The 22,430-nt window shown below is 41.6% G+C and overlaps 2 protein-coding genes across 2 annotated transcripts in view; both read left to right on the forward strand.

Moving 5' to 3' along the window:
* LOC116502442 (zinc finger protein 572-like) overlaps positions 1-22,430 on the forward strand; it is a 140,942-nt gene that overhangs the window by 107,094 nt on the left and 11,418 nt on the right. The window lies entirely within an intron of this gene.
* LOC116502441 (zinc finger protein 10-like) lies at positions 16,909-19,648 on the forward strand. Its single transcript, XM_032208333.1, has 3 exons — positions 16,909-16,949; positions 17,271-18,866; positions 19,607-19,648. The coding sequence occupies exons 2-3, from the start codon at positions 18,480-18,482 to the stop codon at positions 19,646-19,648; spliced, it is 429 nt and encodes a 142-aa protein (XP_032064224.1). The 5' UTR covers positions 16,909-16,949; positions 17,271-18,479.

Genomic DNA, 22,430 nt, shown 5'->3' on the forward strand with positions numbered 1-22,430 from the left:
TTCATGGAAAAGCTGAAAACCCGATGGTTCACACAAGCGGGAGGCCTTTTGAATGTCCTAACTTAGGGGAAAGGAGTGGTATTTGGGAGTCGTTGGCACAGCAATTCAATATTCTTTTTATGCGTGAAGATTTTGCTCTACGGTTGTTGCTTTTAATGAGGGCAGAGGTTGGCAATGTCTGGGGAAGGAAAGGCATGCTTTCCACAAAGCAAAGGCTGGTTATGGGAACAGGGAGGCCTAAGCTCATTGGGCTGGAGATGTTAACCGTGCTCAAAACATTGGCTGGGCTTCTCATACTTATTGCAGCAGCCACAATGCGAGGAGCTGCTCTTTTGGTACACGCCCTGCCATTATCAGTAGCTGCACCGCTTTCTCCGGGGAAGCAGCCTCATCCTGAGCACTTCCTTTCACAGCCCCTTCATGGGTCACCCGCATGTTTTGTCCCCTGCCAATGACCACCAGGCTGCCCCACCCACCTCCAGGGCTTTCGTCAGGGTGGCCAGGCCCATCCTGCCAGTAGTGCCAAACATGCTGATTTTTTTCCAGGCTCTGGTGGCTGCGTGTCCAGTCATGGGGCTTCCCTTCATGCTGTTGCCATTGCCTCCTTGCTGCTCCAGCTCAGGGCCAAAGTAAGCCCTTCTGCCTGGAGCTGCACCGACAAGCAATCGAAGCTTGTTCCTCCACCGGCGCGTCTGCTTCCCCCGGGTTCTCAGAAAAGCTGCTTGTTGGGCCTAGGTGGGCAAGAGCCGAGGTGGCACAGTGGTTAGGGTGCAGTACTGCAGGCCATTTCAGCTGACTGTTATCTGCAGTTCAGCGGTTCTAATCTCACTGGCTCAAGGTTGACACAGCCTTCCATCCTTCCGAGGTGGGTGAAATGAGGACCCAGACTGGGGGGGGCGATATGCTGACTCTGTAAACCGCTTAGAGAGGGCTGAAAGCCCTATGAAGCGGTATATAAGTCTAACTGCTATTGCTATTGCTAGGCACCCGAGAGAAGTGCTGGGTGGCTGTTTTGAAACAGAGGGGAGCAGTTTATGCAGTGGGCAAGCCACGAGCTACAGTCTGAGCTTCCTCGGTCAGGAACCTCCTTGGAATTGCTGCCCGGCCTGAGTGTTTAGACAGGACACTGTGGAAAGGGGAAGGGAAGAGGAGGAGGAGCCTTATCCAGAGGCCATATGGCAGATAAAAGCTGCAAGGCTCTTCCATAGTCTTTTCAGGCGAGTCATCCTCGCCAAGCTCTCTGGCCCCTGCCCAAACTGCTCTGGAAGTGGTGTGTGATCCCCACGTGCTCCCCTCGCAGGCAAGACCGGTTTCAGGAAACACCCCAGAAGGGCTCCGATGCCACGGTCTCCCACATGCTCCCCCACTACCTGTCAGTAAACCCACCACCAGTCTCACCCATCTGCCAGCTCGCCCTCCCCCACCCACCCTTCGGCCCGTGCCCTTCGTCCTTACCTTTGTGAACAGCGATGAACAAATACACAGCTCAGCTGCTGGATTCTGCAAGGTATATATAAGGCCAATGGCTGGAGGAGGGATGGTAAGGCTGGCAGGAAAAGCCAGCCATACAAGGAGTAGCTGTAAGTCGAGGGCAGGGGTCAATCCTACCACTGCAGGCTTGATACATTGTGTTGGCGGGCCATATCCAGCCCGCAAGCTGTAGCTTGAGGACTCCTGACATAAAGCTTCCCTTGGTTAGTTTTTTTAAAGAGACTTCCAAACCCAACTTCTGATTGTGACTCACAAATGATGGTGCCCAGTTGCCCATTGAAGCAGAATATGTTGCACTGGTTTTCCAGTGCATTAGTAGGAGTTCCAGGGCTCCTTGTGTGCAACTTCAAAAATATTCATTATCTGGCTTGTACACTGGTTAATCTAAATTTGGCCTCACAAATCCTGGATGCAATAAACTAAGGCAGCTTCAGGAAGCAATCATTGGAAATGAGCAGCCTTTGATTATCTACTAAGGCACAATCATGACTGCAAACAATTTTGGGAAATGTGCTTGCTTCAAACCTGACTGAAAGCTCATAGAAAATGACCTATCTAAAAGAATTGGCACAGAAAATTGCACACTATACATTTCTTTTCTATTTTACAGAATTTCTGCCCTGGCTGCTAGACCTTCCTGGGTTGAAAACTCTCCTTTTGGGGGCCTTATTGTTCTTGTTTCTATCACTCTAGCTCCCTCTCTTTTTTAAAAGAAAGTTTTTATTTTTAGACAGACATAGACAAACAAAACATACAACATAAAGCCATCTTCAATTACATACAGTGTGTCGGTTGGTTACAAGGTTTTTGTGCATCCTTTCCATAGCCATCACTTACAATTTATATGAAATCACATATTATCAAATCAAATATATTTGTATACATTATTATCATTGTACTTCATTTATTTGACTATCACCATTATTCCTTCATTTTAAATGAGATATTCTAGGTATTGGATTCATTTATATTATAAGAATTCATTACATCATTTTAAATCTATCCCAAAATAATATATCTTTATGTTATATTCTGTATCATTCTATTATTCTTGTATTTATAACATTCTCTAACATCTTTCATTTCATGTTTTTTTTAATCTAACCACTTTTTAAAAAGATCCCGTATCTCGTAAAATTGTTTATTTTCCTGTTCTCTCATTTCAAATGTCAATTTACTCATTTCAGCACATTCCATTTTTTTGTGAATAAGTTCCTCCTGCGTTGGTATTTATTCATTTTTCCAATTTTTAGCAAATACAATTCTAGCTGCTGTTAACACATTTACAGTCAAATATTTCAATTCTCTGTTGTATGTTTCCACTATGATTCCTAATAAATAGATCTCTGGTTTAAAATCTATATGTTTTTGTATCATTTTTTCCAACCAAGTGTGGATTTTAGCCTAATATCTTTTAGCTTCTATGCACGTCCACCATATATGGTAATATGAACCCGGTATCTGATTCCATTTCCAACACTTTTCCGATTTATTCTTGAACATTCTTGCTATTCTCGTCGGGGATAGGTGCCACCTGTAAAATATCTTATATAAATTTTCTTTACATGCTGTTGACATAGTCATTTTATAATTTTGAGACCACAATTTCTGCCAATTCTCTAAGTCAATCCCACATCCAAATTCCCCCCCATGCAATAATAGATTCTTTAAATTGTTTTTCTTCTAACAACCTCTAATAAGTATCCATACAGTTTTTTAATCACCTTTTCATCAGTACCTATCAAAATTTTATCCAACTCAGTCATTTTATCATGGAAACCTTCCATTTTAAGATCTTTATCATATCTAGAATGTATTTGCACATATGAAACCCAGTTCATCTTTATACCTTGTTGTTCCAGTTCTTGCATAGATTTAAGTTCAATATTTTGCGTTCAATATTTCACCATATCTAACTGTTTGTTCCTTTTTGTATGTTATTGGATATGAAAATGCTTCAATAGTTGATAACCAGACTGGAATTTTTAGATAATGCTGCCTTTTAATCTTCTCCCAATTTAATAGCAAAGCCTCACGTATGTAATGTCTTCTAAAATACCCCTGCGTTTTAGTTCCCTTGTACTGTAAGAAAGTGTGCCATCCCAACAGCAAATCATGTCCTTCTACACTCAATAATCTAGAATTTCTTAATGTTATCCATTCCTTAACTCACATCAAACTTGTTGCCTGATAATATAACTCCCAGTTAGGTAGACCAAATCCTCCTTATTCTAGCATCTTGTAACAATTTTAATTTTATTCTCGCTTTCTTTCCCTGTCAAATATATTTCAACACTATTTTGTTAAATCTTCAAAATAATATTTCCCTAATCTAATTGGAATTGTCTGGAACAAATATAAAATCCAGAGTAGCATATTCATCTTGATTGTTGATATTCTCTCTATTATTGATAGTTGTAAATTTTCCCATTTTGCCAAATCTGTTGCAATCTGTTCTTTGAGTTTATGGTAATTGTTCTCTTTTAAGTGAACTGCATCTTGCTGTCAAATATATCCCCAAATACTTGACCTTATTCATGACTTGGATCTTCAAAGTTTCCCCAAATTCTTCCTTTTGTCTTAATAACATGTTGTTTGTCAAAATCTTCGTTTTGTCTTTATTTTTAAACCTGCTATCTTTCCATATTCCTCTATTTTTTCTATCAATTTAGATGCGGTTTCTAGTGGGTCCTCTAAGATGAAGACCAGGTCATCTGCAAATGCCTGCAATTTCTTTTTAATTTTCATTTCTTTTATGTCTTTTTCTTCTCTAATGTTTCTATTTAGGACTTCTAATCTTAAGACGAACAACAGATAGTGGACAACTTTGTCGCGTCCCTTTCTTTAGTTCAATAGAGTCTGTCAGTTCTCCATTTATCATTATCTTTGCTGTTTGTTTGTGGTATATAGTTTGTATAGCTTGGGTGAATTTCTTACCAAAGCCCATCTGTTCCAGCTGTAACAACATAAATCACCAGTTCACATTGTCAAAGGCTTTCTGTGCATCTAAGAACATCAAAGCTATTTGTTTTTCAAGATGTGCCTCATAATATTCCAAAATGTCCAGAATTATTCTCATATTATCTTTGATTTGTCTCTCTGGTAGAAACCCATTTTGATCAGGGGAAATAAAATTGTTTAAATATTTTTTGACTCGTTCTTCCAATATTCAAGCAAATATTTTATAGTCTGAGTTTAGCAGAGAAATAGGTCTATAATTCTTAATTTGAAGTGGGTCGGCCTCCTCTTTTAGCACAAGTGTAATATATGCTTCTGAACACGATTTGAGTACCCTCATCTTTGACATAACCTCATTCATAACGTCTAATAACAGAAGACATAACGATTCCTGCAACGTCTTATAAAATTCCACTGGCAGTCCATCCAGACCAGGAGCCTTTGCACTGTTTTGTTTTTTAAGTGCTTCAGTTAACTCCATCATCGTTATATTGCCTTCTAGCATCATTTCAATTTCTTTAGGTATCTGGGCTAGATTCACTTTCTGCAAATATTGTTTGGCTCCTCCCTCTTCTATATTCTCTTGTTCATACAATTTTCCATAGTAATCTTGTATAATTTTTTTCCTCTCTTCATTTCTGTAACAAATTTGCCCTTGATCATCTATTAATTGCATTATTTTCACTGATTCTCTCTCTTTTTTCAATTTATATGCTAACCACCTGCCTGGTTTATTTGCATTTCCAAAGTAATTCTGTTTAGCACCTCTAATTTGTTGTGCTAATTCCTCCTTTTCCATTAACCCCATTTTATGTTTGATTATGTCCATTTTTATTTTAATGTCCTTTTTTTGTGGAGATTTCTGTAACTCTTTTTGAAATCTCTTCGTGTAAATATGTTTTATTTTCATTTTCATTTCATACAGTCACATATATACTGTGCATAACCGGGGCCATATAACATTGAACAATAAACACAGCCATTCTTGTCAACAATACCCCCCAAAATACAAACCCAATATACCACTTCAATCTCCATACACCCTTTCTTTCACCCCCCTCCAAATTTCCTTTCTTCCCTCCAACATTCCCCTCTACCCTACTTCCCCTCCCCCTCTATCACTCCTCTCTCCCAAAACACTCCCTCCCTTCCATCTCACCCTCCCTCCAATCCTCTCTCCCACCCTCTCTACCCCTCTTTCTTCTTTCCCTCTGCTCCTCCCTTCGGTGTATGTCTACTATCTATCAATATATTCAGCTTCCTATTTTTACACTAGAATTAAAAAAGCAACAGTATACAAGTGCAATCATATTACTTTAAAATCTAGCACATACTATATTTCCCCCCTCCCCCCCTAGGACCCCACCTCCCTTACCCCCCCCCCCGACTTCCCAGAGCCCGTACACGGTATAGCTTTTTATCAAACACAGTCTAAAATATATTAAAACCAAGGAAATTAAAAAAAGGGGGGGAAAAAGTCAATAAGATCTCTATGTTGAACTCAGCTCCTTGCTGTTACACAAACTTTAAGCAGTTTACATTATTCCTAATCTTAGTTGTTTGATTACCTGCAGGATTTCCCCAGAGGTTATTGGTTGGTTCAACTTTTGCCTATACTCTTCTCTAACTAGGGGTATTTTCTCTTTATCTAAGTATTTGTCTATATCTAAACCCTTAATTTTGTCCCCTTTGTACAATTCTGTGAAAAAATTCCCGGAATGCCTTTTAAATCTCCTCCTGTTGAAACACCTCCTTCCCTCTATAACCCAATTTGGATACATTTCAAATTTTTCTTTTAATTTCCTCTTCCAATTCTTTTCGTTTTTGCCCTTGTTTATGTCTATGTATTTTGTTTATATTCATCAGTACTCTTCTCATATACACTTTGCTTGCATCCCCTACAAATTCCATGAATGTACCCTTATTCATATTCAGAACAAAGTATTCAAATAGCAATTTTTTACAATCATTAATATACTTTTCATATCTAAATAAGCTCTCATTCAACCTCCAAGACCTTCTTGCCTGCACTACCCTTCCCAATTCCATCCAGACTGGGTTATGATCCAAAAGGACCCTCGCCGCAATCTTTGTCTTCTTCACCCTAGGAAATAAATCATTAATGATTAGTATAAAATCAATCCTTGAAAGAGATTGATGTCCATCAGAAAAAAGGGTGAAGTCATATTCCTCTGCATTTCTTTCTCGCCAAACATTTCTCAATTTGAGGTCGTCCATCATGTCTTTTTCCCTTCTAGAATTAAGTCTAATGCGATATATCTTCCAAAGGGATCTGCTTCAATTAGTTCAGCCTTAATGTCTTTTCTTAAGTATACAACTATACCATTTTTCTTTTCCGTAGCAGAGGTCACAAAATATTGACCAAGTTTGGGGTTAAACAAATATTTTTGATCAGTTGATTTGATATGAGTTTCTTGCAGACAAATTATATCGTTCTTGAACTGTTTGAGATAGTGAAATATTTTCTTTCTCTTCTGTGGAGAGTTCAGTCCACAACTCCTTGATCAATGGCCGGTGATTATTGAGGTTGTTGCATTGTAGCTTGTGTTTCCATTTGTCTGGTAGTCATACGGCTAGATCTTTGTTCCCTGACCCCTTGCCCTTCCGGAAGGAGGGAATGGTGCTTTTTGTCTTGTAGTTGTGTGGTTTGCTGTTTATCTTGTCCTTCTTGTGGTCTCTCTCCAGATCCAGATAATTCAGGGTGTCCCACCTTCAGGATCTTGTGATAGAAATCTCGAGCTTCCCATACAGAATTGAGACGATATTTTTGCTTATCAAATGTAATTATAATACCAAATGGCACATCCCATCTATACTGTATCTGACGGTTTCTGAGTTCTTCCACTAGAAAAGCATAATCTCTCCTGGCTCTTAGCATTTGGGGTGGTATTTCTTTCAAGACAATCAAGTCCTGTCCGCCAATTTGAAGCCTGGTATTATAGGATTCTTGTAGTATCATATTTCTGAGCTCTCTTGTAGCAAAATATATAATTACATCTCGGGGGAGTTGCTTCTGTTTTGCCACCCAAGAATTAACGCGATAAATTTTTTCGATCTGCCAGTCAAAGTTGGACCCCGGTCTTTCCACCAGACGGTCAAAAGCCTCTGAAAAAATCTGCTTCAAGTTCTCCTGTTTGTCTTCGCGCAGCCCCCTGATTCTTAATGCAAGCTCCATCTGTCTGTACTGTATCATAAGAATTTGTTTTTCAGCGTTTTCAACTTTTTGTTGCACCACTTCAGTTTTGGAAGTCAAATTAGTGTTGGCTTCATCAAGAACCTCTAGCTTATCTTCCATTCCAGAAACATATGCTGTCAATACAGTTACAAGTCCCAGCATATCATCATTTGTTTTGGCAGTCCTAGTATCAAGCTTATCATATAAGTCTGCTTTAAGTTTCTTTATCTCCTCTCTGAAAGTTTCAAAAAAAAGTTCTTTCGTTAGCAAATCTCCAGTAGGGGGCCTAGAGGGTGAAAGCTGCAACTTTGTGCCAAGTATGTGAGATGTACTCTTAGGAAGAGATTTCCCCAGATTTAATTTTGATGCCATTATATCTTTTTTCAAACAATTATTCAAACTCTACTGGCCCGCTGTGTAGTTTACGAGGAAAAAAAGTATTAGGTCCCCCCTTTATTTGTTCTTAGAAGTTTTTCAAAAAGTTTCAGAAAAGAGCATTGTAACAAAGCAGGTTTCAAAAGATTAGCATTGTAACAAAACAGTTCAGCATATTCATCTCTGTTTGGAATGTCTCTATATTAACAAGGGGTCTTTTAAAACTTTTAAAAGTTGGTAGGAAAAAAAGTCTTGTAAGCTCTTCAGAGAAGTGAAACCAATTAGTAAGAAACTGCTGGCTGGCTGTTCCTTTTATCTTTTTTATCACTGTTCATCCAAATATTAGTAGTATGAAAAAGGTTATTAGGTACAAAGATATATGAACAGCACAGAATTAAAACAGAAGGAAGAATTAGAAGAACAAGGGATTGATATAGGATGGTTTAAACAAATGCAAATATAAACAAGATATGAGAAAGATGTTAAAGAGTATGGTTTTAATATGGAAAACTCAGAATTAGATAGGATACTCATGGGAACAGATGAAAAAATGATTAAAAAATTGTAGAGTTATCTACTTAGAATAAATTTCGAAGAAGAAGAGGTTAAAGAAAAATTAATAGGATGGGCAAAAAACTTTGGATATACAATAGAACTGGAAAAATGGCAACAACTATGGGAAAGGAATTATAATTTGACAATGGTGACAGCATATAAAGAGAATTTATATAAAATGTTTTATAGATGGCACATGACACCTGAAAGATTAGCAAAAATGTTTAAGGATAAATCAGCTAAATGTTGGAAATGTCACCAATTGCCAGGAACATATTATCATATGTGATGGATGCTGGTATTCCTACCAGGAAAGGCATTGTTGAAGGATGAGATAGGGAGGTAGAGTGGGGTGGGTAGGTAGCTTGCAGTCAAGGTTTGAGGAAAAAACAACACATCGGTAACTGCAGTTATTAAACAGATAAAGAAGATTCAACAATATGGAGACACAACAGATGAGGGAGAAAAAACTGGATTCACATGCTTCAGAAAAAGGATGGACAGATGAAATCATTTAAACACAATGAAAAAGCAAGAATAACATTTTTCTTGTAAAAGAACTTAAAAGGTTCTCTCATAAACTGGAGCTGTTCTTAAAAGTACAGAGAGTGAAGGTAACTTCATCCTGTTCTGCTGGACAGGCAAGCTCAGTGTGATGGCATTTTCATTGCTTAATTCAACATTATTCGTAACAATTTAATTATTTCATTTGTTCTCGGGATCAGAGACATTTAACAGTTACATTTACCTCAAAGGAACACAAAGACTTTGACACATACACACACAAACACAGACACATACACACAAACAAAAACAGAGAAAATGAGCGGAAAAACAAAACTCTCAGGCTCACACACATGACACTGGTCATTCCCACAATAAATCTCAGTTAAATTAGGGAAGGCACAGATCTTAACAAATGTATCACGTGATTGCATGGAAAACAGGGAGAGAAACAATCAACAAAAAAACCAAAACCCCCAACGTTCCTATTTCCCTTTTATTGTATTTTTATTTAGCCAAATTGGTTTTTCTTGCTTCATCCCTGAGCAGAGTCCATTTCTCACATACCTTGGCCCACGTGCGTATTCTTCATTCCTGTCCGGACAGGTAATTTGTTCCAAACCCAGGTCTCCATCAGTCTCCCTTGAGGAGATTTCAGTGGCATCCTAGATTCTGAACTTCCCATTTCCTGGTCTGCTCTTCCCACTGTCCGCGACAAGACTCCAAGGCTCCACTCTTTTCTTTTACTTGGGTCTCTTGCAACCATGGAATACACCACCCCCAACAGGCGAATGTACCTTCTAACCTGTGGTCAGCCCTCAGTTTTTCAGGCAAATGGCCTGGGAGGATTCTGTCTGCAAAATTACTCAGAGTAGGGGTACCTCCTTTCCAGAATAGGGATCTGCTCAGTGGTGCTCAGCCAGTCACCCAAGAGTGAACCTCTCATTTGCCTTTCAACCCCTTCCCACGCACTCTCTCCCTTTTACCTACAGAAGGTCCTGTGCTCTGGCAAATCCCCCATGCTCTCAAGACTCTGTTGGTCTTTCTGCGGTTAGGAAATGCACAGAGGAAGCAAGATCCAGAGAAGGGATTTTTTCTCAAGTGCATTCACACACAGAGACATACTCTCTTTCACTTCCTGGGCTTTTAAAGTTAAAATTTAGAGGTGTTGATGTTGATGTTTATTGGTCTTGTATGCCGCCCACTTCCGAAGGACTCCGGGCGGCTTACAATAAACAAGGGAAGGGGATAAATAAACAAAACAACACTTTAAAATACACAACAGTCACAGTTTCCGTGGGGCTGGATATTTCGAAAGCCTCCCGGCCTGCTGGAGCAGCCAGGACTTAACGGCTTTGCGGAAGGCCGGAAGGCTAGTAAGGGTCCGGATCTCCACGGGGAGGTCGTTCCAGAGGGCTGGAGCTGCGACAGAGAAGGCTCTCCCCCGGGGAGTCGCCAGCTGACATTGGCTGGCAGATGGAATCCGGAGAAGACCTAACCTGTGAGATCTAATCGGTCTATGGGAGGTAATCGGCAGGAGGCGGTCTCTCAGGTACCCAGGTCTGATGCCATGTAGGGCTTTATAGGTAACGACCAGCACCTTGAAGCGGGTCCGGAGACTAATGGGTAGCCAGTGCAGCTCGCGGAGGATAGGTGTGACGTGGGTGTACCTGGGTGCACCCACAATGGCTCGCGCGGCTGCGTTCTGGACCAGCTGAAGTCTTCGAACACTCTTCAAGGGCAGCCCCATGTAGAGCGCGTTACAGTAATCCAGAAAGTACAGAAAGGTACTCACCTTTCCAAGCAGCCTTTGAACTCAACATTCAAAACCCCTTTAAAACCTTTGTTCCAAATGGCCAAGGTCTGGGAAAAATCCATCCACCAACTCAATGGGTCTGTGCCAGCAAGGGAGGCTTACCCAGGCCAGGTCCATTGGTCAGGTTAGTTTGGAGTCCCATCTGGTCGCCAAATTGTTGAAAGAAATGTCCATCTGGATTCAGTTCCAAGTGGGAAAAACACTAGAATCATGGACACTGCTTGGAAAAATGGTTTAATGGTGGACAGGAACATATGGTTTGAAGTCCGTGGCAAAATTAGCACATAGGTGAGAGAGAGAGAGAAAGAAAGATTAATACCCTATCTTGGCCCCCGCCTTAGAGCTTCCTGTTCTTCTGTATGAAATGTATTCTGATTGGTTGTCTTGAGTCCCAGGCTTGGTTGAGCCTTGCTGGGTGATGCGATCTCCTCAGGTTGCATGTGGTGAGTTCTGTTGCTAGATGGGTAGAGGGCTAATCCTATTATGTCCTGTGGGTGAAGATCTTTTGTGTTATAAATAAGGTGGTACAGTCTTTCTGGGGCTGTTAACAAAGCTGGGGGACTGCTTTCCAAGATCATGTTTCTCCTTTTCCCATGAAGAGAGGTATAATATTCTGCCTTTTTAATATTTCCTAGAAGATTTCATTTTTCGAGAAAATGAAATACTGAAATACAAAAAGAGCAAGAGATGATGGATAGATATAGAATACTTAAGATAGAAGTTGCTTCATTAAAGATTAGAAAATAGGTAGAAAGTAGAAATAGGGAATAGTATGTATATTGATACATAATAGAATACATTAACATTACTATATATAGATATAAGAATAAACATGAGTATGAATGAAATGGGTATGAATAAATGGGGACAGTAGGACAGGGATGATGGGCACAATGGTGCGCTTATGCACGCCCCTTACAGAACCCTCAGGAATGGAGTGAGGTCAATAGTAGGCAGTTTAAGGTTAAAGTTAGGGGATTTAAAGATGTAACAAATTTGCAACAAAGAAGAGGCATCTTGGTGCTGCTACCACCAGGGTAGCAACCAGGCACCTCCAAGAAGACAAGATCACAGCAGGGGTTGTTAAGGAATCTCAGAACCCAGGACTCAAAACCACAATGCTTTTTCTTCTTGAGCTACAACCTCTGTGCATATTTTTTTACCATATATATTTTTAGAAACTTCAGCAACTTATTGAGGCCACTCAGAAACTCTGCTTATGACTCACAAATATTTTGTGCAAAGGAGATGCTGGCTAGGAAATTTTGGCCTAAAAATCCAGAAGATTTTCAGGATGCAGAAAGAGGAAACTGAACGTTGAGTTTCTCTAACACACATTATAATTAACATGAGAGAAATACCAGAATATATAAAAACAACCCTCTGTAGAATAAAAAGATAAATAGACATTAGGGAAGGGGGGAAATTTCTTCTGCCATGTATAGGCAATCAGGCCTTCTTTCTTAGGCTCCATTTCTAAGCCCTGCTGCATATGTTTCTCTGTGTGACCTAATGGGAAACTTCAGTGCAAGCAAATTTACAGAATTTACACCTGGCATTTAGCAAATAATAAAATTTCCTCCTCCAAGAATGAAGCTTGATGGTTGATGCTCTTGGATGCAGCCCTGGCCAGCAGGAGTGAAGCTCGTTCCCCTGGAGTGTCTGGCCTGATGCTGCTGCCATGCCCTAAAATCCTGGGAGCCACAGGAAATCAGTCATAAATTTTGGGGTATTAGAGAGGTTTTGATCTCCACTGAGAGTCACCCCTAAGGAAGCTGATTGTGTAATTCTGTAAAACCTTCATGAACGTTTAGGGCTTGGCATATAGTTAATCTTCACAAGGCTAAGTAACATCACATTTCACTATTTCACTAGGCTCAGCTGCAAAGTCGGTCAAAAACGACTTGATAGCATTTAATCAGTGGAAACTTGTTGCAAACGCCTTAGGTAGAAACTGGAGAAGGATGTTTTTTTCTGCCTCCTATCTGGAGATGGTGCTCAAACAGGCAACACTTGTGCCTAGAAAGAGGCTAATACCTATGGTTGAGCTTAAAGGAGTTAAAACCATCGAGTACTGTGTTGCTAGAAAGGTTGGAAAGAGACGAGAAGAGTAGAAGAAAGTCAGTCCAGTTGCCTTTTGAAAAAAGCGCCTTTGGGAAGAGCTGAACTTCCTCTTCCGGATCACTCATTGGAGGAGAGTGGTGTGCAGAGCGGCTTTTGTGCTCTTTCCAGGGTCGAAGCAGAAGCTGGAAGGTGAGTTGAGGGCGGGTGGGAGGAGAGTCCTGGAAGCAGAGAAGCAACTGGGCTGAAGCATCTCAGCTGCTGCTGCTGCAGGTTCCTTCCCTCCCCGAATTTAAGCCCACTGGGGCTGCACGCTGCGAAACTGATGGCTGCAATTTTCCTTCTGGTGGGAAGATTGGAAAAGTCTCTTCCAAGTGAAGGTGGATCCTTTGGGAATGGCTTCCCTCCAGAGGTTGTGGGGGCTCCCATCACTGGAGGGTTTGTGACAGAGCTGGGAGGGACCTTGCAGGTCTTCTATTCCGACGCCCTGATCAAGCAGGAGACCCAACATCACTTCACACAAATGGCTGTCCTGTCTCTGATTAAAAGCCACCAGGGATGGAGCCCCCACAACCTCTGAAGGGAAAACCTTCCACTGGTTCACTGTTCTTAGTGCCAGGAAGTTTCTCTTTAGTTCGAAGTTGCTTCTCTCCTTGATGAGTTTCCATCCAGTTCCTTGTCCTGCCTTCAGGGGCTTTGGAGAATAGGTTGACGCCCCTCCCTCTTTTGTGGCAACTCCTCAAGTATTGGAAGATGGCTATCATGTCTCCCCTAGTCCTTCCTTTCACTAGACCAGACATACCCAATTTCTGCAACCCTTCTTTATATTTTAGCATCCGGGGCCCTAATCCTCTTTGTTGCTCTTTTCTGCCTTCTTTCCAGAGTCTCAACATCTTTTTAATGAAATGGTGACCAAACTGTCTGGAATTATCTAAGTGTGGTCTTACTCTTTATAAAGTGGTACTAGTACTTCACCTGATCTTGATTCTATCTCTCTGTTAATGCAGCCTACTATTGTATTGGCTTTTTTTTGCCACTGCAATACACAGCTGGCCCATATGTAAATGATTGTCCACTAAGACTTCAAGTTTCCTCTTATTACTTGAGCCAAGTGTTACCTATTCTGTACCAGTTCCTTTGGTTTTCCTTGCATAAGTGTAAAACCTTTTTCCCCTTCATTGAATTTCATTTTGTTAGGTAGGGCCCAGTGTTGAAATCTATCGAGATTCTCTATCTTGAGCCTATCTTCTGAGGTGTTGGCTATTCCTGCCAACTTGGTATCATTTACAAATTTGATGTGTTCCTGTTGGACTCCCTCATGGAAGGCATTTACAAAGATATTAAAGAGTATTAAAGCAGAACCTTGGGGTATCCACTGCTTACTTCCCTCAATATAGATTTGGTCCCATTAAGGAATACACTTTGAGTGTGGTTTGTCAGCCAGTTATGAATCCATCTGTGTGGAAGGATGTGCCTATCCCACATTTTCTAATTTACCAAGAAGTATGGTCTACTTTGTCAACTGCCTTACTGAAATCCAGTTATACAATATATTAGATTGGTCCGTTAATTTAGTCACTTTGTGTAAGAATGAAATAACATGTTGACTTCCCATGTTGACTTCTGGTTATGTATTTGGTGGCTTCTAGGTGTTTGCAGTTCTTTTATTTCATTATCTTTTCCAAGATCTTCCCAGGTAGTGATGTCAGGCTAATTGGCCTGTAGTTTTATGGATCCATTTTTCTCCCCTTTTTTGAAGATGGGAACTATATCCGGTCTTTTCCAATCCACTGGTCGTTCATTGGTGCAAGAAGATCTTTGAAAGATAGGGTTGAATGGTTCTTAGATCATGTCTGCTGGATCCTCCTTTAGAATTCTGGGATGTAATCAATCTGATCCCGATGATTAGAACTCTTCTAGAATGGACAGGGGTTCTCTTACCATTTTCTTGCCTGTTTTAATTTGTATTCCTAGTCTGCCTTTTGCAGTTCTGTATTTAGTAGGTTTGGCTATTTTTTCTTTTGCCTGAAGATAGATGCAAATAGTGAATTAAGTAGCTCTGCTGTGCCTCTACTGCCCATCATCTCCCATTAGTGGACTGACTGTTTCCTTGAGTTTTTTCTTGTTTTATACATGTTTTAAAATGATTTTTGATATTTGTTGCAAGTTTTAGTTCATTCTCAGCATGACGTTGATTTCAACTTTGCAGATTTGGGGTAAATGCTGCTATTCTGCCTTAGTTATGTGTCCTCTTTCCATTTTTTATACAGATCCTTTTTTTCATTCAGTTTATCAGATAAATCTTTATGCAACCATGCTGGATTCTTCTTGGATATCTTGTTTTCCCTTTTCAGTAATATTGTATTGGGCTGGGCTTTTATGATCATATTAGTAAGTTGCGTACTCGTGCTTCGCTACAGAAATGGAACAGCAATAGGTAGCATTCTTTACCATCACCCTCCATTATCCTGTAGCTGTAAAAGGCAGCAGCAGACACAGTCTTCTTGAGGGGAACTTTGGTGTTTGGTTCACACTGAGGTATATTGATGTAATAGCCATCTTCTCCATGGCAGAACATCAGAAGCTACTGGAGAGCTTCATAGGCACCGTACATCTCACTGATTCTTAACAACCAATTTTCTCTGCTGTGGAGAACGATATCTCTTTTCTTAAAATCCTGGGTGACAATGAGAACAGCCACTTCTCTAGTCATGGGGCATTGAAACGACCTTGGTGCCCTCCAGAAGGCTTCCTATCAGCATTAATCACCCCTTGGAAGTCCTTGGAAGTATGGCTGAAGGGGAGAGAGGTGCACCACCACTGTAGCTCATCCCAGGACCCTCAATCTGCCATTCCTAAACACAGCACAGCTACCTGTGCAAGGCGGCAAAACAACATAGCTTGTGGCTTGGCTAGGACCGTTGTGAGCATGGTTGGGCATTGGGTGGAGTCACGGGAAGGTTTAAACGGTGGAGGGGAGCGCTGGGCTTCAGCCTTGACTTCATCTCACTATATCTTATCACTTGATTTTTTTCGGATCATGCTGAAGCATGGAAAATAAAACAATACTGAGAATTGTGTAGTTTATTGTTTATTTCTGAGGTTCAAATTTAAAACTAGAGAAATACTTATTAGTCCAAGGCATTGATCTCATTTGTGACTGATTAGCATAGGGGTTGTTAGATGTATATCTTTTTTACAGCCTTTCTACTGACTTGGGGATGAGTTTGATGATACTTGTGTGCAGCTTCCCTTACTTGTGTTTTCCTAATCCCGTCTGTAAATCTTTTTCTGCATTTTTGCCTCTTTTCCCGATAACTGGTGTTACACTAGAAGGAACAGATTCCTCTGAACTGGGGAGTAAAATAAGGGGGGGTGGAAATCTGCCTCTGCCTACCAGCATCCATTAGTATTCATCTGGCTAGCGTCCTTTCAGTGTGTGAGAGAGTTGATGGGTGTTTGGAAACAAACAGTATTTGCTGTGTGAACAAGAAGGAGAGAGGAAGGAGCCTGGATGTGGCTTAGCTCAACTGTTCTGTAGTAAAGCTGCTTGCTGCTGTGAAAGTGAAACTCCTCTTTTGAGGTGAGGAGGGGGAGTAGAACCTCTTAGCATCAGAGTTTGGAATTGATTTCTTTTCAGGTGGGGAGGGAAAGTAGAACTCCTTAGCATCAGAGGGCTAGTTTGAAAGTGAAACAGTATTTGCTTAGTGAGCAAGGAGACAGGAAGGAGCCTGGCTATTGGTTAGCTCAACTGTTCTGTAGTACAGCTGCTTCCTGCTGTGAAAGTAAAACCAAAACTGAATCTCCTCTTATATGTTTGTGTTTTGCATTTGGAACTGATTTCTTCTTTGATTAGGGGAGGGAGTAGAACTAGTTAGCATGATGGCATGTTAATAATAATATGGGAAATACTAATGCTCTGATGGTCATTTCGAAAAATCTTTTCTTAGTGAGCACCTAGAAGCCAAGAGGAACATACGTGGAAAATTTGAGGTTTGTAGGCTTTATGGTTCTGGAGATTTTGTGATAATGCATGAGTGGCATTTCTTTTAAATATAGATATAGATTTCCCAATATTTCCCACAGTCCTTGCATTGTTTTCTCCTTTAGGATTTTTATCCATGAAATTTTGCTTAGGCTCTGAATTTCTTAAAATCAGCTCTTCTAAAGTTTAAGACACTTGTTGGATTATAGTCTATCCTTATTTGTAGCTGAGGACTTTCATTAGCAAAAGTGGTGCACACTCTTTTTCTTTTTTCACCTCATCTCTAACCATTTTATAAACAAAGTTACATTTTTCTTTGAATCTTACAGATGAACAGGATGGCAATAAGAGCACTCGGGACAACTGTAAACAACAATCAGTGTTGAAAAGGGAAGAAAATCAAGCCAGGAATCAAAATATTTTCCATTTCCTGCAGAAAACCATACAAATCTGTTCCTCCTCCAGCAGCTGTTTGACAAAAGAGAAAATTAAGAAAGAATAAGTACATTATGCAGAATTCAAAGATAAATTAAATGAGAGTGGAAGGGAGATTATTTATAATTCAGCAAAAGAGGGAAATATCTGGATGCCTGTTGGAAGGAAAAGATCAATAGTAAAGCAATGTAGAAGAGACAGGAATGCAGGCCTCTCCCTTAGAGAAAGAAGATGGCTTGAATGAAAGCACCCTTAAACAAGGCATTGTCCATATTTTTTACCTCCTCAAGAATATCAGTGGTGCAAAAGTTTCATAAATTTGCCTATTGTGGGAAAAGCACAGATTGCAAATCACAGCTGATTATGCACAAGAGGAGATGGAAAGCCACACAAATTACCTGAATGTGACAAAAACTATGGTCACAAAAGCTCCCTTGTTGTTCATGGAAGCACCTCCACAAAGGAGGGAAGCCACAAAAGTGCTCCCAACGTGGTAAATGCTTTAGTGAGCATGGCAACATGGTGCTATATCAGATAACTCACAGGAGGGAGAAACATATGACTGTGCAGATTGTGTGAAAGTTTCATTAGAAATTCCCAGGTCTTGAGATACTAAAGGATGCACACAAAGGAATAAAACCATTTTAACATCCTTTCTGTGGGAAATGTTTCAGTGAGGCACCTGAGGACTTCCGCAAAAGAGAAACCTTTTGAATGTCCCGATTGTGGAAAAAAATATAGTCACAATTTAGGTTTCGTGATGCATCAGTAGATTGACTCCAGGGAGAAACTCTATGAGTATCTAGATTGTGGGGAAAACGTCATAGGGAAATTTCCATCTCAAGAGACACCAAAGAACTCACACAGACGAAAAACCCTCTGAATGTCCTGATTATGGGAAACTCACAAGTCTGGTGATACACCAGAACACTCCCATAGGAGGGAAATGCTTTGTATGTCCTGATTGTTGGGAACTTTCAGTTATGATTGCAATTTGTGAAACACCAGAGAAATCATAAAAGAGAAAAACCCATTCAATATCCTGACTGTGGGAGAAGTTTCAATTGTAATTTCACCTGGTAATACATCAGACGATTCACTCCATGGAGAAACCTTATAAGTGTAGAGATTGTGGAAAAAGTTTCATTAGAAATTCCCACCTCTTAAGACATAAGACCATGCACACAGGAGAGAAACCCTTTGAATGTTCTGACTGTGGGAAAAGTTTCAGTCGCAATGCCCACCTGGTGAAACACCAGAGGACTCACACAGGAGAGAAACCCTTTGAATGTTCTGATTGTGGGAGAGGTTTCAGTCAGAATTTCCACCTGGTGAAACACCAGAGGACTCACACAGGAGAGAAACCCTTTGAATGTCCTTACTGTGGGAAAGGTTTTAATCTGAGTTCCAGGTTGGTTAGCCACCAAAGGATTCACACAGGAGAAAGGCCCTTTGAATGTCCTGATTGTGGGAAATGTTTTAGTCGGAGTTCCAGCCTGGTGATACACCAGAGGACTCACACAGGAGAGAAACCCTTTGAATGTCCTCATTGTGGGAAATGTTTTAGTCGGAATTCCAGCCTGGTGACACACCAGTGGACTCACACAGGAAAGAAACCCTTTGAATGTTCTATCTGTGGGAAAAGCTGTTGTGATAATTCTAGTCTGGTGAGACACCAGAGGACTCACACAGGAGAGAAACCCTTTGAATGTCCTATTTGTGGGAAAAGTTTTAGTGATAATTTCAGTGTGGTGACCCACCAGAGGACTCACACGGGAGAGAAACCCTTTGAATGCCCTATCTGTGGGAAAAGCTTTAGTAATAATTCCAATCTGATGAAACACCAGAGTACTCACACAGGAGAGAAACCCTTTGAATGTCCTGATTGTGGGAAATGTTTTTGTCGGAGTTCCAGTCTGGTGACACACCAGAGGACTCACACAGGAGAGAAACCCTTTAAATGTTCTATCTGTGGGGAAAGCTTTAGTTATAATTCTAAACTGGTGAGACACAAGAGTTCTCATACAGGAGTGAAACCCTTTGAATGTCTTGTTTGTGGGAAAAGTTTTAGTGATAATTCCAGCCTGGTGAGACACCAGAAGACACACACAGGAGAGAAACTCTTTGAATGTCCTATCTGTGGGAAAGCTTTCAGTCAGAATTCCCACCTGGTTGAACACCTATCTGTGGGAAAAGCTTTAATGATAATTCCAATATGGTGGCACACCAGAGGACTCACACAGGAGAGAAACCCTTTGAATTGCCTGATTGAGGGAGAGGTTTTGTCAGGGCTGCTGCACTCAGTACCCAAGAAAGAAAGAGGTTTCAGTCAGAATTCTCAGCTGGTGATACACCAGAGGACTCGCACAGGAGAGAAACCCTTTGAATGTCCTGACTGTGGGAAAAGTTTTAGTCTGAGTTCCACCCTGGTGAGACATCAGAGGACTCACACTGTGGAGAAATCTTTGAAATGTCTGCGGACATTACTTCAAGCATGAATCATACCTTATTGCACACAAGGTAATCCATATGATGAAATATAGATGAGTTTAAAGAATGCTTGGATTTCATTTGTGATCTCCCATTTAAAATGTAGGTGAGAATTGATTGTTTGAATTTTGGCCTGGTTCATTTTGCTCAGACATTTCTCAGGATTAAATTTGTAAGTGGAGTGAAAAGTAAATTGGAAAATGGTTAACTACTAGTTTCTGATTATCAGCAGAACCTTCTGTATATTTCCTTTTCCGGAATTAATGAAATTCCTCAAAAAGGAATTTTGGGTGGAGCTTTTGTCTGTTGAGTATGGCATTGCCACATGTGGAATTTCAGCTACCTTGGTTTCACCCGATTTTCAGCTCCAGAATTCCACAGCTCGCCTAAAAGTAGTCCTCAAGATATAACCATTTTGGGCCTTGAATTACGGTTGCATGTTCCAATGGCTGTTAAGTGAAATTGCTTTCCTTAATTACCCAAATTCTCCTGCTCTCCCTGATGCAGCCATTAATCAAATGTGCGAGTCGCTAGGTAGAACACTGTCTACTCAGAGCTGGGGAAAAGTCTTGGAGGCCTAGCGCAAAGCCAGGCTTGCTTGCCATAGGCATCCATACGCCTCCCCCGCTCTCCAAGACACCCTTGTGCTCTGTATCCTAACCCTTGAGTTCCCTTAGTCATTCACTCCCCGTTACATCTGACTCCCACCCCACCCGACTTCACACCCTCCTCCTTCTTACCTTTAAAGATCTCTGAACCTCATGTTGGGGAGGGAAGGAAGGACATATATCAGTGCTGGCTAACATTTTTTGGATTGTGTGCCAAAAGCGGGGAGGAGAGCAGGTAAGGCGTGCTTGGGCGTGCCCACACCCATAATACCATGTGCGCGACCCCAGCATGCATGTATGTATGACCAGCGGTCCCCCACTTTTACCACTCTTTTTTCCCCTCCCCATGCTCCAGATACTTTTTAGCAACCTGGGAGAGCGAAAACAGCCTACACCATCCGCCCGGAGGCTTCAGGGGCTTCCCTGAAGCCTCAGGAGAGCGATAACCTACAGGCAATCCGGAAGTTCGAGAATGGTGACTATACTCCATCCAACAAGGAATTGAGAGTATTTTTTAGGTCCTTGGGAATGCAATAATGTCAGTGGTTGAAAAGATCCACAGATCTGCCTATTGTGGGAAAAGGAAAGATTGTAGAATTATGCTCGAGGGGATCCACACTGGAGAAAAGCCATATCAGTGTTCCCAATGCAGCAAAAGCTTTAGTCAGAATGGCTTACCAGTTGTTCATGGAAAGGCTCACCCCAGAAAAAAGCCCTATCAGTTGTCCCAATGGGGCAAAAGCTATAGCAAGCAGGACAAGCTGATAATACACCAGAAAACTCACACATGAGAGAAACCATATGAATGCCCAGATTGCAAGAAATATTTCAGTCGACATTCCAGTTTGGCAATACACCCGATGGTTCACACAGGAGAAAAGCCTTTTGAATGTCCTGACTTTGGGGAAAGGAATGGTATTTGGGAGTGGTTCGCACAGCAAGTCAATATTCCTTTTATGCATGAAGATTTTGCTCTAGGGTTGTTTTTAACGGGGGCAGAGGTTGGCAATGACTCTGGAAGGAAAGGCATGCTTTCCACAAAGCAAAGTCGGGTTATGGGAACAGGGGGGCCTAAGCTCATTGGGCTGGAGATGTTAACCGTGCTCAAAACATTGGCCGGGCTTCTCATACTTATTGCAGCAGCCACAATGCGAGGAGCTGCTCTTAGGGTACACGCCCTGCAATTGTCAGTAGCTGCACCGCTTTCTTTAGGGAAGCAGCCTCATCGTGAGCGCTTCTTTTGTAGCCCCTTCCCAGGTCACCCGTTTGTGTTGTCCCCTGCCAATGACCACCCGGCTGCCCCACCCCGTGGCACGACATAACCGCGAACGTCAAAAGCGCGCCGACAACACCGCGGTGCTAAAACCGCGATGTCAAAAGCGCGCCCACAACAGCGCGCCGACAGAAGAGCGATTTAACTTAAGGTAAGGATTAGATTTAGGGTTAGGTTTAGGGTAGGTTTAGCGTTAGGTTTAGGGTTAGGTTTAGCGTTATTTTTAGGGTTATGGTACAGCGCGCTTCTGTTGTCGGGCGGTTTTGACGGTGCGGTTTTGTCACCGCGCTTTAGTCACACGAGCTTTAGTCTACCGCGGTTTTGTGGTGGAACCGCCCCACCCACCTCCAGGGCTTTCATCAGAGTGGCCAGGTCCATCATGCCAGTGGTGCCGAACATGCTGATTTTTTTCCAGGCTCTGGTGGCTGTGTCTCCAGTCACGGGGCTTCCCTTCATGCCGTTGCCATTGCCTCCTTACTGCTCCTGCCCAGGGCCAAAGCAAGACCTTCTTCCTGGAGCTCCACCGACAAGCAATCAAAGCTTGTCTCCTCCACTGGCGCTCCTGCCTCCCCTCCACCGGTTCTCAGAAAAGCTGTTTGTCGGGCCAGGGCACCCGAGAGAAGCGCTGGGTGGCCATTTTGAAATGGGCAGGAGCAGTTTATGCAGTGGGCAAGCCATTAGCT

Source organism: Thamnophis elegans, chromosome 2, assembly GCF_009769535.1.
Source record: "Thamnophis elegans isolate rThaEle1 chromosome 2, rThaEle1.pri, whole genome shotgun sequence".
Taxonomy (NCBI): domain Eukaryota; kingdom Metazoa; phylum Chordata; class Lepidosauria; order Squamata; family Colubridae; genus Thamnophis; species Thamnophis elegans.

Coding starts and splice junctions, on each gene's coding strand:
- LOC116502441 (XM_032208333.1), top strand. CDS start 18,480: ATGGAGAAACCTTATAAGTGTAGAGATTGTGGAAAAAGTTTCATTAGA. Junction 18,867..19,606: donor GGAAATGTTTTAGTCGGAGT/TCCAGCCTGGTG, acceptor GTGGCACACCAG/AGGACTCACACAGGAGAGAA.